The sequence below is a fragment of the Hyla sarda genome, chromosome 1 (assembly GCF_029499605.1).
Source record: "Hyla sarda isolate aHylSar1 chromosome 1, aHylSar1.hap1, whole genome shotgun sequence".
In the NCBI taxonomy this organism is placed as follows: domain Eukaryota; kingdom Metazoa; phylum Chordata; class Amphibia; order Anura; family Hylidae; genus Hyla; species Hyla sarda.
The window spans coordinates 251637902-251655987 of NC_079189.1; the positions used below are offsets into that span (position 1 = coordinate 251637902).

At 43.4% G+C, this 18086-nt stretch overlaps 1 protein-coding gene across 2 annotated transcripts in view; it reads left to right on the plus strand.

Moving 5' to 3' along the window:
• MLLT1 (MLLT1 super elongation complex subunit) overlaps nt 1–10624 on the plus strand; it is a 92510-nt gene extending 81886 nt beyond the window's left edge. Inside the window, exon 12 of one of the 2 annotated variants that reach the window (XM_056570634.1) lies at nt 7350–10624. In XM_056570634.1, coding sequence (XP_056426609.1) covers nt 7350–7478 — 129 coding nt within the window. In that variant the 3' untranslated portion in view covers nt 7479–10624. The remainder of the gene's footprint in view (nt 1–7349) is intronic. The other variant, XM_056570624.1, reaches the window with a different exon arrangement.
• The last annotated feature ends 7462 nt before the right edge of the window (nt 10625–18086 follow it).

Below are 18086 nucleotides of genomic sequence, written 5' to 3' on the forward strand. Positions count from 1 at the left end.
CGAGGGGCCAATAGAGACATTCTATGCCCTAAATTGGGTGTCCAGGGCATGTCGTAGCTGCAAATATCTATAGAAAAATGACTTTGGCAGAGCAAACTCCTCACAAATCTGGGCAAAAGACTTCAACGCCCCTCCTGTATACAACTGAGATAAATATAGAACTAGAAGACCAAAGGGAAGAATCGGGAAGAGCGCAAAGCTCAGGTAGATTAGGATTATTCCAGAGGGGAGAGTAGATAACAAGTAGTGTACTGGAGAAGAGATTTAAACTTCGCCCACACCTTATGTATGAGAGTAAAGGTATGCACCATATCTGGCGGTCTAGTTTTAGCGGCAATTTCAAGCAAGTAAACAGGTGTCATTCCCCCCCCCTCCCCCAAACCTCTGGGACACTAACTGACCCAACCTTTCCATGAAGTGTATGTAGCCCACCCTTTCAACTGCTGAACCTGTGTGGCCAGGAAGTATAACAACGGATTAGGAGCCGATAGCCCCCACCCCTCCTTCCTTACCACGCTGCAATGTCTTAAGACGTATTTGGGCAGTTTTACCATTCCATGTAAGTTCCCAATAGAGGGACTGAATTCTAATAAAATATTTCACGGGGATCCAAATGGGAGAGTTATGTAACACGTATAGAAACTGTGGCATCAATACCATCTTGACTTGATTGGATCTACCTGCTATCGAGAGAGGGAGCTTACGCCATGTGACTACCTTACAAGCACTATAATCTAATAGAGGCACGAGATTAAGAGCAATATAGCTAGAGGGAGAGGCCATAATCATAATACTTAGGTATTTGAACTGAGTCACTACTGGGATTCCCACCCTGGCAACATCCGGGACCATTGGCAAGGGGTCTAAAGGAAGGAGAGTAGATTTATCCTAGTTTATGGTCAGACCCGAATATCCACCAAACCGTTCAATCAAATTCATCAGCGGAGGAAGAGAATGAGCAACATCACCCAAGAAAAGAAGCATGTTATCAGCATATAGAGCAATGCGTTCACAAGGGCACCATATCGGAATCCTCTAAACCCCGCTGACGATCTGACCAACCTGACCAGGGGTTCTGTGGCAATAGCAAAAAGAAAGGGGGACAAAGGACACCCCTGGTGCATGTCTCTACCTAAGGGGAAGTGAGAAAGTAAACAGTTAGCCCTGATCCTGGCCTGGGGATCTGCATACAATAACTGAATCCATTTTAAAAAATTGAGGACCGAAGCCCATATGTAGCATCACACTCCACAAAAAGTGCCACTCCACAAAAAGTGCCACTCAACGCTGTCAAAAGATTTGGCAGCGTCGAGTGAAAGCACAACCCTACCAACAGCCCCCTCCGGCACGAATTCAGAAAAAGCCGTCTAATATTATCAGCCGTGGACTTGCATGGCATAAACCCAGTTTGATCGCTATGCACCAGAATAGAGATTACCCCCAGCAACCGATTTGCAAGTACCTTAGCCAACAATTATTTTTTTAAAATATATTTTTATTAAACATTTTCTGAAAATAACAATACATGAAACGTAAAACAATCAAATAACATAGTAGTGTGGACGCTTCGCAGAGCGACAAGAAACAATCATAGTTCCCCATGAAAGTCCTTGAGGTAAAGACGTACACGCTCTCATCTTGAGCCCCGTCCCATCCCACCCACAGGCCTCAGAGTTCCATACATGTGTACCATCCAATAAAGAAAAGGTAAGGTAAAGAGTCCACAATTTCTCCAATTATGACACAGAGTAGCAAGTGACCCATAAACCCTCAAGTAAAGAGTTGCAGTGACAGGCTAGTCGGGGAGGCGCAGAGCACCCAGGGTACCATGCAGGGATTCCATGTTATACCACTCCGTCCAGCGGAATGGCCTGACAAGATCCCTAATCTCAGATTCAGAGTAGTGTGTGACTATAAAAGATTTCCATTTAGCAAAGAATTTCTTAGTGTCTGTAGTCTTATGGTGTTCTGTCTAGCCTGTCTATCCCACAATAGAGTTTTAGCTGAGAGATCAGAAAGGAAATATCAGGGGGTGTAGGAGATATGCAGGAGTGAAACAGGCATCTAAGCGCTATATGTAAAACAATGTGAATGATCAACGGAACCCTGGGTGGGACCGAGCCCCCCGGCTCCGCCTCAGGAGGTCTCAGCTGGTGGAATAGGACAGCCTGAGGTGTCAAAGGAACAACTATATCCCAGTGTGTCCGTATATGTTCAAGTACAGAGATCCAATAAGTATTCGTCATCGGGCACGTCCAGACACCATGCCACATGTTAGATGTACTTTGGGCAAGCCGTGATTCTGTCAGGGAAGTATGGGGTGGGTAAGATATTGAATCCATATAGAGCCTTGTGTGCTAGTTTAAAGTACGTCTCACGCCAGCGTTCATTAATTATACAATTCCGTACAGTGAGCCAGCCCTGGAGGATGCATTGTGAAATATTTTTGTCTGGTATGCACGTTCGCCATGCATCGAAAAGAGAGTCCGGGTCCACTTTCAGGAAATAGTCCCTCAATGCACCATACAGTTCGGAGATGGATGTCCTACGAGGTGTCGTGCCCAGAATACCATCAAGTGTGTGAGTTGGGGCCTCCCTGCTAAGATCCCGCAATCTCCCGTGGCAAAAGGAGAGAATCTGATTGACCATCATTGCGTGTGAGAAGGGAAGGTCAAAGCTATCCATGATCCCCCTGGTAGAGGACCATTTCCTAGTGGAGACATCCATGAGATCTCCCACTACAAGAAGACCCCTGTCCTGCCATAAAGATTGTCTAGGAAAATCAATGTCTCCAGGGAGTTCCGGGTGATTAGTAAGGGGCATGTGTTTGGAGAGGAGAGAGGTGACAACGACCCAGGAACGATAAGGGAAGATTATGCCATCTATTCAGCTCCGTACAGATTTTAGAGAATAAAGGGGGATAATTTAAAGGGTACAATGAGTCCGAGGTTTTGCCTATTTGTATGCCTAGATAGGTGATTGCTGTGGTCGCAACCTTGAGACCCAAGTTAGCTATGTCGGGAAGCCATCGCGGGGGGGACCTACCTATAGGCAACAGTTCGGTTTTATCTATGTTAATTTTATAACCCGAGAAGGCCCCGTAAGAATGCAAGTCCTCAAATAGGGTAGGTAATGCCGTCGTGGGATTGCTGAGAAATATTAACACATCATCATCAAACATTGCTAATTTGACCGTTTCCGACCACACTGGTAACCCACAATATGCTGAGGAGAGTAAAATGTGCTGAGCCTGAGCCTTGTCTGGTCCCCTTGAAAAGAGTGAATGGAGAAGATCATATCCCCGGTGTGTGTATCCTGGCCCTAGGGGAAGAGTACATACCCGATAAATATGTCCGGAACGCCCCTGTGACACCAAATCTGTCCAGCACCGAGTCAAGCTACGCCCAATTAACATTGTCAAAAGCCTTTTCGGCATCCAGTGACAAAAGGGCCGGTTGGGTCATGGGCGTGGGTTGATGCTGCACAGAGTCAAGTACAGCAAGGACCTTGCGGATATTAAAGGTAGCTGAGTGATGGCGGACAAACCCAACCTGGTGAGATCCCACAAGTCCCGGCAGAAATCTTGCTAGGGGGTTTGCTAAAATTTTTGAGAGCACTTTAACATCTTGATCAATAAGCGAGATCGGTCTATAGGAACTCAGACTCAAAGGGTCCTTGCCCGGCTTCAGTAAGACTTTGATATAAGCCATACTTGCCATTTCAGGGAGCCTACCCGTGTGCAGAAAACCATTAAAGACCTCCGTTAAACATGGGACTATTTGATCTTCCAGAGACTTGTAGAATTCTCCTGGATACCCATCCGGACCTGGAGCCTTACCATTGTGGAGAGTTTTTATCTTTGAGCGAACCTCCTCCTGCCGTGACATCAGCGTTCAGTTCAGACCGCTGAGCATCAGTAAGGGACGGGAGGGACAGGCGGTCTAAAAAGTCCAGGCCTGCTGAAGAGTCCGTGTTGGGGTTTGCATACAAAGTCTCATAAAAACCAGCAAATATACCATTAATGCGATGAGGATCCGTTTGCACCATTCCCGAGCCATCCCAAAGTGCTGAGATCATAGGGGGCAGTGAATGACCCTTGGCCAACCGTGCCAATAGCCCTCCTGCTTTGTTACCATGTCGGAATAGTTCAGTGTCAAAATACGAGCAGTGTAAACGTTCACTACTATCAAGCCACAACTCAAAAGTGGCCCTCGCTGCTGACCAAGCTAATCTATGTGATTCCGTGGGGTTGTCGATAAGTGGCATACGTGGAACGTAAATCAGCGCTAGCGCGCTGAAAGTTGGACTGGGCTGTACGTTTCAGGGACGCTACATGAGCCATAATCTTGCCGCGCATGACTGCTTTTGCAGCATTCCAGTAAAGCTGTGGATCTGTCCTATGTGAGTGATTGTCTGTGGTGAACTCCAGCCACCACGCCTGTAGTAGGTCAAGAAATGTCTCATCCTTAACCAAGAAGGAAGGGAAACTCCAAATAAAGTCTGTGCCTTTAGGACAGGAGGGCTGGAGCTCGAGGAGAACCGGGGCGTGATCCGATATTATCAGATCCATGATTTCTACTCTAGCCACCCTAAGTGTTGGAGACGTGCTGAGGAGAAGATAATCTATACGTGACCATGCCTGGTGGACACTAGAGTAATATGTGAAGTTGCAGGAATCCGGATTTCTCATGCGCCAGATATCCTGCATTTCTGTCTCCTGCAGGAAGGCTGGGAGGACCCTGTCGTGTGACCTGATTACCGGTACTGAGTTTGCGGCGTTCTTTCTGTCGACTAACGTGTCATGCACCGTATTGAGATCGTCACCCATAACCATGTGATGTGCCCTCACCCCCTGAAGACAATGTGACAGGGAGCGGAAACATGCAGTATTAGTATCATTAGGGGCGTAGACATTGTGAATACTATTGTGTTCCCCCTGGTGAGCCAGAATTAGATGGGAGACCCTCCCTTCATCATCCGCTATGTGGAAGAGAAAATTATAAGGGACAGCTTTATGTACAAGAGAAAGGACCCCCGCCTTACCCTCCAGAGCTGGCAAACCGTATACTTGACCCACCCATTGTTGTTGCATGCAGGCAAAGTCTCCCAGAGGCAAGTGGGTTTCCTGCAATAGTGCAATATCAGGTTTAAGGTGTTTGAGATGTCGTATGACCATACAACGCTTGTGAGGGGATTTAAGCCCCTTCACATTCCAGGTAACTACGGTTATCATAATGTACTTATGTGTTCAGGGAAATGAGCCGGAGAGAGTGAGAATAAATGTGGGCACTGGGGAAGAACAGGATAAAATTGTGGTCTAACATTTGGAGTGAGGTGTGTAGGTAATTGCATGTGAGGTGGAGTAAGGCATGGAGAGTGGGAGGGGAAGCATCTTGGACTGAGGTGGTATGGTGTCGTTGTCCCACACTAGTTAACATACTGACTTGGAGGGCACGGAAAGACAGTGCTATAAGTAATTGAGAATTAAACCAAAAACAATCAAAACATAATAATAACCCCTCTGGTTGCAATAGGAGGCTAGTCCCCCCCCCCCCCCAGACTTGGGCACGGGACCCCCTTTTTTCGCACATATAAGGTTCCCCAAGGCTAAGGCCCTCCCCCGGCTGATGGAAGTGCCTATAATGCTCAGAGAGAATGAAAGATAAACTGGACAATAACTGCAACTGCTGAGATATGGACTATATGAGCAATACCCCCACAGGTAAGGATATTAGCATGTTATCAAACATATGAACAAACAAACAGAAAGGATACGATCGTAATGTCGCAGCTGGGAGAATCAGTCCGGTGAAGGGGACCAGTCATGGCTGTCCCTCCGCCTCGGTGAACGCTGTCTCTTGCGGCGATCTCTTTGCGGTGACCCTTGGCGATCTTGTGTGCGGTTTGGGGAACTTCAGTCCAGTAGTGGCGAGCGGGATCGCACCGCCGTGTTGCCTCTGTGACGTGGTATACGTTGAGATGAGGGATCCATAGAGTCCAAGGGCAGCAGCGGCTGCAGCCGGGGTAGAGTACGTAGAAATGGTCCCATCCTCTTCATAAACCTTCAGTGTACTGTAGTTGGAACTTGTGATTGGCATGATACAGGGAGGTGCAAACTGAGCTAAAGGCACGTCGACGTTTCACCACTTCAACAGAGTAGTCCTCAAAAAGCAAGAGTTTCATGTATGCTTTTCTATAATTGTACCGCTTAAAAAAAATCTCAAACCATTTTAACAAAATTAGTATGTTTGAAATTGCCCTATTTTGACAACCTATAATTTTCAAATTTTTCCGTATATAGGGCGGTATGAGGGCTATTTTTTGCGCCATGATTTGTAGTTTTTATCAATACCACTTTTGGACTTTTTTATTTTTTTACGTTTACGCCGTTCACCGGCGGGATAATTAACAATATATTTTAATAGTTCAGACTTTTACGCATGCGGTGATACCCAATATGGGTATTAATTATTTTTTTTTACACTTTTTGGGGGGTAAAATGGGAAAAAACTGACGTTTTACTTTTTTATTGGGGGAGGGGATTTTCACATTTTTGTACTTTTTTTTTTTTTTTTTTTTTTTTTTTTTTTACACACTTTAATAGTCCCCATAGGGGACTATTTATAGCAATATTTTGATTATTCAGTGCTATGTATAGGACATAGCACTGATCAGTATTATCGGAGACCAGAGCAGAAGACCATGGGAGACAGCCGGAGACTGGTGAGGGGACCTCCGGCTGTCATGCTGGATGATCGGATCCCCGTGGCAGCGCTGTGGTCGATCCAATTATCCATTCAAAGTACCGCACTGCCGCAGATGCCGTGATCTGTATTGATGACTGCATTGGAGAAGTTAATGGTGGACATCCGCACAATCACGGATGTCCGCCATTACTGGCAGGTCCCTGGAAGCCGAGACCTGCCGTGCATGACACGAGCATCGGTCCGGTGCTCGCGGTTATGGCAGCACGTAAATGTACGTCATGGTGCGTTAAGTACCACATCACCATGACGTATATTTACGTCCATTGTTGTCAAGGGGTTAAGGTAGTGCTGGAAAAATTATGGTGGGCACACAAAATATTGACACTTCGTGCCCAATTTGGATATTTCTACTTAAGGGTGTACTCTTTTGTTGCCAAGTTATTTTGATGGACACAACATAAAACACTGTTATACAGGCTGTTCCTTCACTACTTCACGTAGTAGCATAGTGTCATATAAAAAGATATAATAAAATAGTTACAAAAATTATGAGATCCTGTATATATACAATCTGGTTTTTGTTTTTTTGTGTTTTATTATTCAAAAAATTTGTCTCTCTTTTTCTCCTATGCTCTTCCTAAGATTGTCAACCTCATAGAAGAGACAGGACACTTCAATGTCACGAACACGACTTTTGACTTTGACCTCTTCTCACTGGATGAAACAACTGTCCGTAAACTGCAGAGTTATTTGGAAGCTGGAGCCACATGACCCCAAGTAATTGGTGAAGAAAAGCATTGACGAGAGAGAGAGAGAAAGAGCGCGCGCGAGAAGTACAACGTGCAGAAGTTATCTCTAAACAGCACCCTTCTTCCTTAGACTTTTATTATGGTCACTGCAAGGCACTTTTGGCACTGACCAGCTGCTCTTAGCAAATAGGATTTTTTAATCCAGGTCGTTCCTTTTAAGGAGTTTATTGCTCCACATTTTAATAATCTGAGTGAATTCAGTATTTTATCCTCTGTTGGAATGTAAGAGTGTGCAGGATGTGTATTTCTCTTAAAATACAGATATAAATGACAGGGTGGATGGTGCAGCTGTAAACAACACAAAAGTAGCACAGACATCTGCTTAGACAGTTATTTATATTTCAATACATACATATTCTGTTTCTAGGAGTATTCACAGTCTTTAAAGCTGTATCCTTCAAACTTCTGTTTCTGTATTTTAAGTGTGTAAAACATTTGTGCTAAACATTTTGCTCCTGCAAAAAAAAACAACAAAAATGGCAGCGTGGCAGTATTGATTCAGAGTCCATGATGTGCCTAATCTCTGGTGGAGCCCCATTTCTTTCTCTCTCTTATCAACATTTTGTGTTTAATTCCATAATATTCAAGGAGATGATGGAAGAGAAAATACTGTATTTATGATGTGTGATGAAAGACTGAGCACTGGCTTCACTCTGCTTCAGAAACATTATGGAACATTGAATCTGTAAGCTGTATATTATATATATATATTATATATATGTATGTATGTATTTTATGTATAAGAGGGCCTGGAGAGCCAGACTATTACACTTTGTTTTTATGTTGACGGTTAAGGGTGGAACAAGGATAATTTTTTTCTCGTTTCCTGCTTTGTGTTATCTTTTTGAATTGTCCGTCATTTCAAAAACCTTTGACATGTCACAGAGATATCTTAAAGTTTTGATCAGTTTGTGTCTCAGCACTGAGACCCCCACAATCATTAGAATTAACAGGGAGAAGGGCACTGTAACGCGATTCACACTCCCGGCTTGCAGGATCTATGTTATGCTTCACTGGGCAGCCCCATAAACATAAAATGCGAGCTAGGGAGTGAAGCACGGAGATCCTGACTGGTCAAAACTTTTGACTTCTGTGTGACATCTCAAATGTTTTTGGTGTTTTTTTTTTTTTTTTATTACAGGGACACTTAAATTTTATAATTTTTTTCTTTTTAAAGCATGAAATGGGAAACTTACCAATTGCAAATATGTACATCAGTACATCCTGGTATCAGAATGATTTGTAAGAGAATAAAAGTTTTGTGAATTATGTCAAGTACAGGTACAAGTGTCTCAGGTAGGAAGGTGAGTATTTATATTGGACACTGCTGACTGCAGAAAACCTTAAAGTGTACCTGTCATAAACAAAAACTTTCTATAATGAAGATAATACCATTTATATGTATATTTGTAATATACATTGGTCAAAAATGTGGATATTTTTGTCCCTAGAACGATTGTCTGTGAGGAGTAGCAGGATGATTGGAAGGCCAGGAGCCTGTACAGAGCCCTGCTTGTCCCGCCCTCACTTCCTGTATTTGGTCTTTTCATAGAGACGCAGGCAGTAGCTGTAGGGACAGCATTTTGTTCACCCAAAAATATACATGTTTTTAATCAATGTATATTACAAATATACATATAATGGTATTATCTACATTATATAAAGAGTTATTTTTTATGAATGTTACACTTTAATATAAGCATTCTTATGTTTGTGCAATCTAGAAATGTTTTCAGAGGCATCATGGACATCAAACCCTAACAATTTACAGTATTGTTGACACAAATATAAATGTATACTGTGTTGACAGACATCCTGCATTTCCTACTTGAGTTTAAAATTGTAACACAATGATAACTGGAGGTTTACAGTAATTATGTTCTATAGAATGACCCTGACCTGTACTAAACACTGTTTTTTTTTTTTGTTTGTTTTTTCCTTCTTTTTTTTTTTCTTCTTTTTTTTTTTGGGGGGGGGGTTATATTTGAGATTGTTACACTCCTTTTCCATATGGTACTCATTCTAGACTATCATCGGCCCCTTTTAGGACCAAACTTAGCATTTGATGTGTTTAAAGTGGTCAAATCCAATCTTTGGTCACTCTGTACCGTATTATCTGCCTCTGCAAATCATTTGTGTCATTGATAATGATGTTGGAGTAGTACTAGCTTTTACTCTTCCATTTTTTTAATTTTTTCTGAAAGAAGCAACACTACAAGAGTTCCTGTTCTGTCCATTGCTCTAGAATTGTCTCCCCTGGGAGGATAGTACTACATTTACATTCTTTGTATGTCCATTGTGTTTGTAAGAACAGATGTTTAGAGTTTCGGTCTTCCGCACAGTATTGGATTCCCTCCATTTCATATCAGTATTTGTTATTCATTATAAATGAATTTCATTTAGTCATTGGCAGCATGGAATAAAATGTATCTCATCTTTAGGAAGGGGTTTCATTAGCCTTAAAGGTATTAAATACCATTAAATAATAAGGGGAAAGGGAGATAAAGCATTCATGGGAGAACCTTGTCTTAACCACTTTGATGTCAGACTGGCCACATCTCTCTACAGTTTTTAGCTAGACATAAGGTGGCATCGCTCTCACGTGAGATACTTTGTAGCAAATCTTGCATTTTAATGGTTACCGAGTTATGAACACATTTAACGTGAGACTTTGGGCTCTGTTATCAGACTGTTTTATTGTCCACAAAGTATTTATTAATGTATTAAGCAAAGAAAAGGGGTTAAAACCAAGCTCAGTGGTTGGAAACTGTATTGCTAATGATGCATAGAAAATTCGGTCTTGTATTATTTTTATTTTAATATTGGAAATCTTGCAAGAGTTTTTATAGGAAAAAATAAAGATGGAGAAAATCTGATGCATATTTTGGGTTCGTACTGATTTTTATTTTTTTATATTACTGCAGAGCAAGATATAAGGCACTTTCACCAGGCATTTGTCATACATGTGTAGTTTAAGCATGTGGAGAATGAGATATTTTCCTCTAATAAAATATATTACAAAGTTTGGCCCACACTAAACCCGATACACCTATCTGCATTTCTGCACCCAGTTCCTCTGAAGTTCGGCTTCTTCCAGCGCTGAATTGCCGCTGGAGGCAGGCCCGCCGGCTGGATTTGAATATTCATGGGCCCAGGTCACGTGAGCACTCAGACGGTAAGCGCTCACGTGACCAGCTTCCATGAATATTCAAATTCAACCGGCGGGCCGTCTCTAGCACTCAATTTAGCGCTGGAAGAAGCCAAACTTCAGAGGGACTGGGCACCGGAATGCAGCTACGTATATCTGTCCGAAACCCTGCACCGGTCTCATGTTCACCCGCACTATAACCCGGTGCAAGTTATTCACTTGTACAATTTTTTTTACAGTATCCCTTTTGCTGTGAGGAGGTTTTGGACCTTTTGTTCCTCTGGTATGTAGGGAAATTTTCATACTTTTGACCTGTACAAATAAAGCAAACATTGTGAAATCATACTAAACTCATATAGTTTCTGAAAGTACACCTGCCAATATGCCTTTTAGTACTATCCACAAAGGTTAGCTTCATGCAGTTTTGCATCAAAATTCAATTTTCAACTTACATTTGTGGTAACACAAGGAGAATGTTATATGCATCATACCTCTTAAAAATGTAAATTTAATGTGTGTACAGTTCATATACACTACTTAGGCCTATGTCTACACACACATTTTCATAAAATAACCAGAAATGGAAAAAACATATCTGATTTTCAGCTGGGAAAAAAAAAAAAATAATAATATATATAATATATTAACCCCTTAAGGACGCAGGGTTTTTTCAGTTTTTGCACTTTCGTTTTTTCCTCCTTACCTTTTAAAAATCATAACTAGAGGTGCACCGAAATGGAAATTTCAGAACCGAAACGAAACCGAAATTTAAAAAAAATGTCCGGCCGAAACCAATACCGAAACCGAAAATGACTTCTCCCCGTCTTCTGGTAAAATGCAGCGCTCTGCTCATTAGATTAGATTCCCCCACATTAGATTGCCAGTTCCCCCACATTAGGTCGGGAGTTCCCCCACATTAATAGGAAGCTCCCCCACAATAATAGGCAGCTCCCCAACAATAGTCGGCAGCTACCCCACAGTAGTAGGCAGCTCCCCCACATTAATAGGCAGCTCCCCCACAATAGTAGCAGTTCCCCCACAATAGTAGGCAGCTCCCCCACATTAGGTCAGCATTTCCCCCACAATAGTAGGCAGTTCCTCCACAATATTAGGCAGCTCCCCCCAACAATATTAGGCAGCTCCCCCCACATTTGTAGGCAGCTCCCCCCCACATTAGGTCAGCAGTTCCCCCACAATAGTAGGCAGCTTCCCCCCACCCCACAGACATACAGCTTCCAGCCATATACAGTGTATGGCTGGAGGCTGTATGTCTGTACTGCTGCCCCCACAGTGATCCGGTCACCGCTCCTCCGGCCCGGGGTCACATCTACTGCTATGGCCTATGGACCATAGCAGTAGGGGCCGAGACCGGAGGAGCAGTGACCGGAACACTGAAGAAGATGTGCCGCCGGTCACTTACCAGGCCCCGGCCAGCGCGTGTTCTCCTGCGATGATCCTGCGGTCCTCCTGCCTCTCTATGGTTGTACGCACGGGACGTCCCATGCCGTGCCGTGCGTACAACCATAGAGGCGGAGAAGCGAAGGACCGAAGGAGGACGCGCGCTGGCCGGGGAATGGTGAGTGACCGGCGGACATCCTTATGTCCTGAAAAGATTTTTCGGGACACAGGAATGTCCGGGATAGGAATACTTCTTTTTATGTGCCCGGGCTGGCTCCCGTGTGTGGCTGCAGGCAGGGGCCGACCAGAGCATATAAAAACTAATACTGTATACTAAAAACCAGGGGGCCTCCAGCTGTTGTGAAACTACAACTCCCAGCATGCCCGGACAGCCTTTGCGGGAGCCGGCCCGGGCACATAAAAAGAAGTATTCCTATCCCGGAGAGCGTGCCCCCCCAGATGTTGCGCCCGGTGCGGCCACCCCCCACCCTGCACCCCCCACGCTACGCCTCTGGCACTCACAGTGTTTGTTACTTGTGCTGTGGGCGGACAGGAGAGGTGGGTCATTATCGGCAAATTTTTTGTTGTTTTGGCATTTCCCCAAAATAGCTATTTTCGGCCGATACATATATCGGTGCATCCCTAATCATAACCCTTTAAATTTTCCACCTAAAAATCCATATTATGGCTTATTTTTTGTGTCAACAATTCTACTTTGCAGTGACATTGGTCATTTTACCCAAAAATTCACGGAGAAACTGAAAAAAAAAAATCCATTTTGTAAATTTTGGGGGCTTCCGTTTCTACGCAGTGCATAGTTCGGTAAAAATGACACCTTATCATTATTCTGTAGGTCCATACGGTTAAAATGATACCCTACTTCTATAGGTTTGATTTTGTTGTACTTCTGGAAAAAATCATAACTACATGCAGGACAATTATACGTTTAAAAATGTAATCTTCTGACCCTATAACTTTTTTATTTTTCCGTGTACAGGGCAGTATGAGGACTCATTTTTTGCGCCGTGATCTAAAGTTTTTATCGGTACCATTTTTGTTTTGATCTGATCTATTCATTTTTTAATGGTATAAAAAGTGACCAAAAATACGCCTTTGTGGACTTTGGAATTTTTTTGCACCTACGCCATTGACCGTGCGGTTTAATTAACGATATATTTTTATAGTTCGGACATTTACGCACGGGGCGATACCACATATGTTTATTTTTATTTACACTGTTTTATTTTTATTGGAAAAGGGGGGTGATTCAAACTTTTATTGGGGAAGGGGTTAAATGACCTTTATTAACACTTTTTTTTTGCAGTGATATAGGTCCCATAGGGACCTATAACACTGCACACATTGATCTCTCATGCTGATCACTGGCGTGTATTAACACGCCTGTGATCAGTGTTATCGGCGCTTGACTACTCCTGCTTGGATCTCAGGCACGGAGCAGTCATTTGTCGATCGGACACCGAGGAGGCAGGTAAGGGCCTTCCCGGTGTCCTGTAAGCTGTTTGGGACCGCCACGGTAAAATCGCGGCATCCCGAAGAGCCAGACTGAGCAGCCGGGTTACTTTCACTTTCACTTCAGACGCGGCGCTCAGCTTTGATCGCCGCGTCTGAAGGGTTAATACAGGGCATCAACGCGATCGGTGATGTCCTGTATTAGCCGCGGGTCCCGGCCGTTGATAGCCGCCGGGACCGACCCGATATGACGTGAGGACACCGCGTGACCCCGCGGCATATCGCAGGAGCCGGTGGAGGACGTAAATATGTCCTTTGTCGTTAAGGGGTTAATATATAATATACAGGTATCACACCTTAATGACACAGCCCATTTTTCATTTTATTTTTTTCCTACTCACTTTTTAAAGGGGTATTTTGGCTTTATACATTTTATCCCCTATCCCCCGCGATCTCTGTCCCCATCTTGGAGGCAGTGCCCTGCAAAGAATGCCGGGGGCTGCATAGAGATCGTGGGGGTCCCCAGCAGCAGGACCCCTGCGATCATACATCTTATCACCTATCCTTTGGATAGGGGATAAGATGTATAAGAGCCATAACATTTTTTTTTTTTTTATCTACAGACTTATATGAGGGCTTGTTTTTTGCGTGACTAGTTGTACTTTAATGACACCTTTTTATTTTACCATAAAATGTACAGTGAAACAAAAAAATTGAAAAGAAAACTGCAATTATGCAACTTTTGGGAGAGTTGTTTTTTACACTGTGCACTTTATGGTTAAAATGACATGTTCTCTTTCTTAAGTCAATGCGATTAAAACGATATAGTTTTTCTATTTTTGTACTACTTTAACAAAAATTCAAATTCTATTTAACAAAATCCCTATACTCAAAATTCTTCTATTCTGACCCCTATAACTTCTTCTCTCCTTATATGGGGCTGTATGAGGGCTAATTAAAAAATAATAATAATTTAATTTGAAATTTTTATTGAAGTTTAGAAACAGTTTTTTGTAAACAAACATCCAAGAACATCCCCCCCCCCCACATAAACAGTTCGTTTCAACCCTACAAACTAAGATCCCGCAAACAGTGTAGCAAAACAGGTACTGCGTCAATCCATATAGAACTTACTGAGTGTGTTAAACCAGACTTCCCCTTTGACAAGCCACACCAAACAAAAGGACATGCACAAGCAAATCAAACATACTACAGGGACTCATCCGCTACAAAGAAATAGTAGGACCCACAGACGGAGGCACCACACATTACATATCAACTGACATACAGACCATAATGAAAAGGAACATCCAGTGCCCAAGACACATCCACAGGAATGTCAAACTTATGCACCCAAGGACCTTTATATACCTTCAAACTTACGTTCAAAGTTACGCTTAATGTAAATCCCTTTCTCCAACCTAACTATAAACTTAACACGGGCAATGAGATCAGCCACCGCTGGGGGGTAGGCCTAATTCAATACTGCGTAATCCGTTTTTGAGCCTGATACAGTACTCGTGGTATACCTACTGTATCTCCACCATAGAGGGTTCCTGAACACAACCTATGAGACCCCAACAGGCCCACTTTAGGGACCCGAGACGTCACACCATAAACCAACCTCAAGATGTAACACATCACTCCAGTAAGCAGTCAAAAGAGGACAGTCCAACATAATATGCACCAGATGAGCCTCCAACCTACCACATTGTGGACAGGCAGTCAGACCTAACCCCCAATCTTATGTAAGAACACTGGAGTTTTGTACACCCTATGCAGAAAAAAAATAGCTGAGACAGCCTATTAGACTCTGACAGCACTAAAAACGGGGTAAGCGCTAACACCATAGACCATTCCTCATCAGTCAGGTCACCTAGATCCCACTTATTGCAGACAGTCAAAGGGAACTTCTCATGGTGGAAACTCAACAATTCCCCATACAGCCACAAAATGATCCAAGCTGACTCCCTTTTCATAACCACCGAATCCAGGACCACAGAGTGAATAGCCAATGAACGGGACCTACATTATCTCGTATACGTGGCGTACCTGTAAATTACTATAAAAGGAAGAATGCGGCAAGTCAGAGTCATCCTGTAAATCCCCAAAGGACCTAACCACTCCCTGAACAGCTAGTTGCTCCAAATCACAGAGTCCTCTCCCAAAAACCAGCATCCGCAAAAGCGTAAAAATCAGGCAAGCCCTGGTTATGCCACAAGGGTGTGAATTTAATGCAACCTGTAATACCTAAAAGTTTACGCGTGTGGCCCCAAAGCTTGCATAAGAGCTGGGTAGTAGGAGAGAAGTCAGGAGGTCTAATAAGGGCACCAATATCCAGTATGTGCAGCTGCACATGACCCCCATGCTTAGCCATGAACAACCTACCCGTAGGGCCTAACGTGCTAGCATGCGCCTAACCCCGTATTTGATGTAGTTGTGAGGCAAGAAAGTACGACCAAGGATTCGGAAGGACAAGGCCCCCCGAAGATTTCCCCCTTTGCAGTGTCTCTAGTCAAATCCTAGATGACCCACCTCCCCAGACCAATTGCCTAAAAAGACACTGAATTCTCTGAAAATGGGCTATTGCAATCCACACTGGAGAGTTTTGCAAAATATATAGTAATTGCGGCATCAGTCCCATTTTAGCCAAGTTAGTCCGGCCAACCACAGATATCGGAAGTTTACACCAGACTGATACCTTCTTGGAGCTCCTGTCCAAGAGAGGGGTCAGGTTGCGAGGAATAAAATCATGAAGGGAGGGAGTTATATAGATACCTAAATATTTAAAGCTAGTGACCACTTGCAACTATCTGAGGGATGTCAGGCAGCGGATCAAGGCGCATAAGCACAGATTTGTCCCAATTAATCAACAGGCCAGAAAAAGAGCCAAAAGCAGTTATAAGGACATAATAGGAGCCAAGGAGCAGGCCGTATCACTCAAAAACAGCAACATGTCATCCACATAAAGCGCCACCCACTCTCCTCAATGGATCCACATCGGAACCCCACCATATCTGTAGAGGATAGAAGATAAGCCAAAGGTTCAATAGCTAGTGCGAAGAGTAGAGGCAACAGGGGACACGAAGGCAGGCAACTGGATTCTGATATAGGAGTTTAAATATGTAAGAAATCTACTACCAAAACCCATAGAGACCATCACCCTCCAAAAATAGTTCCACTCAACGCTATCAAATGCTTTTGATAAAATGCCCTTGCCGGGTTTTGGAAGAAGTACTACAATAGCCTCCTTCATGGAGCTGGGCAAGGAGACCTCCAATACCACTGACTCAATTACCCGCTGCGGCAAGAGAACCCCCTGAAATTGTTTTATATACCTCGCTCGGTAGACCATTGGGGCCCGCAGAATTCTTATTAGCAGCATCCTTCAAGGCCAACTCTAGTCCCTCCAGAGAGATGGGCGAATCCAGCTCGTCCCTCTGTTCCGGAGAAAGAGAAGGTAAAGACATATATGGACATTTATCAACGGGTTTAGTCAGGTTTTCTTTACTATAATTGTCGCAAAATTGTCGCAACTGCGACTACACGCTTTTTCGTGCAACATTTTGACTGGAAAGCGAGAAAAGCAAGTTTTCCTAAAATTTACTATGTAGTAATAATTTTAAAATGGACTACGGGTAGTCAGGTATTTATTAACTGCGACAGTCGCAACTGCGCAAAAAAAAGTCGCAACAGCGTTAAAAATTGACTAAATTTACTCCAGCTCAAACATGGAGCAGAAAAAGCTACTACCAAAGTAAAAAAGGAAAAATTGCTTAAGTGAACGAAAATTATCAACAGGCTGAAACCAGTTGATAAATACGTCACACATAAGCAAAAAAAAAGTAAGGAAAAAATTACTAAAAAAAGGAATACATAAGCAAACATTGATAAATGTCCCTCATTAAGTCCACCTCAGGACAAGTAGTCTTGGACGAGTATGCGTCACCGTAGAAATCTAACATCACACGCAAGATATCACCATCCTCAGTGACCTCCCCCCCCCCCCCCCCCGATAATCCCTCAGACAGCCAATGTACGTCACCCCCTGTTGAACACAGGCAATAGAGGCCAACAGTTTTCCCGTGCCCTCACAACATTCAAAATATCTGTTTGGTAAAGAAGTGTTTATGTTTTGCAGCATCCTCTAAGTACCCAGTATAAGCAGCCTAAGCCTGCAACCAGACATCCTCAGCCACAGGAGAAGGAGCCGAAACATATGCACAATTAACCACCAACCACTGCTTGCCACAAACGTTCCCCCTTCTCCCTGGTAAAAGATTTGTGTGTACTAATGTCCCATATGAACAGGCCACGGGGAAAGCCGTAAGGGAGTCCCAAACCACGGAGACCAAAGCCGAACCAGCATTAAGATCAATGGGAGAGATTTATCAAAACCTGTCCAGAAGAAAGGTTGCCCATAGCAACCAATCCGGTAGCTTCTTTCATTTTTAACAAGGCCTCTGCAAAATGAAAGAAGTAATCTGATTGGTTGCTCTGGGTAAATTTCCCTTTGCAGAAGTTTTGATAAATCTCCCCCAATATAATCTCTGA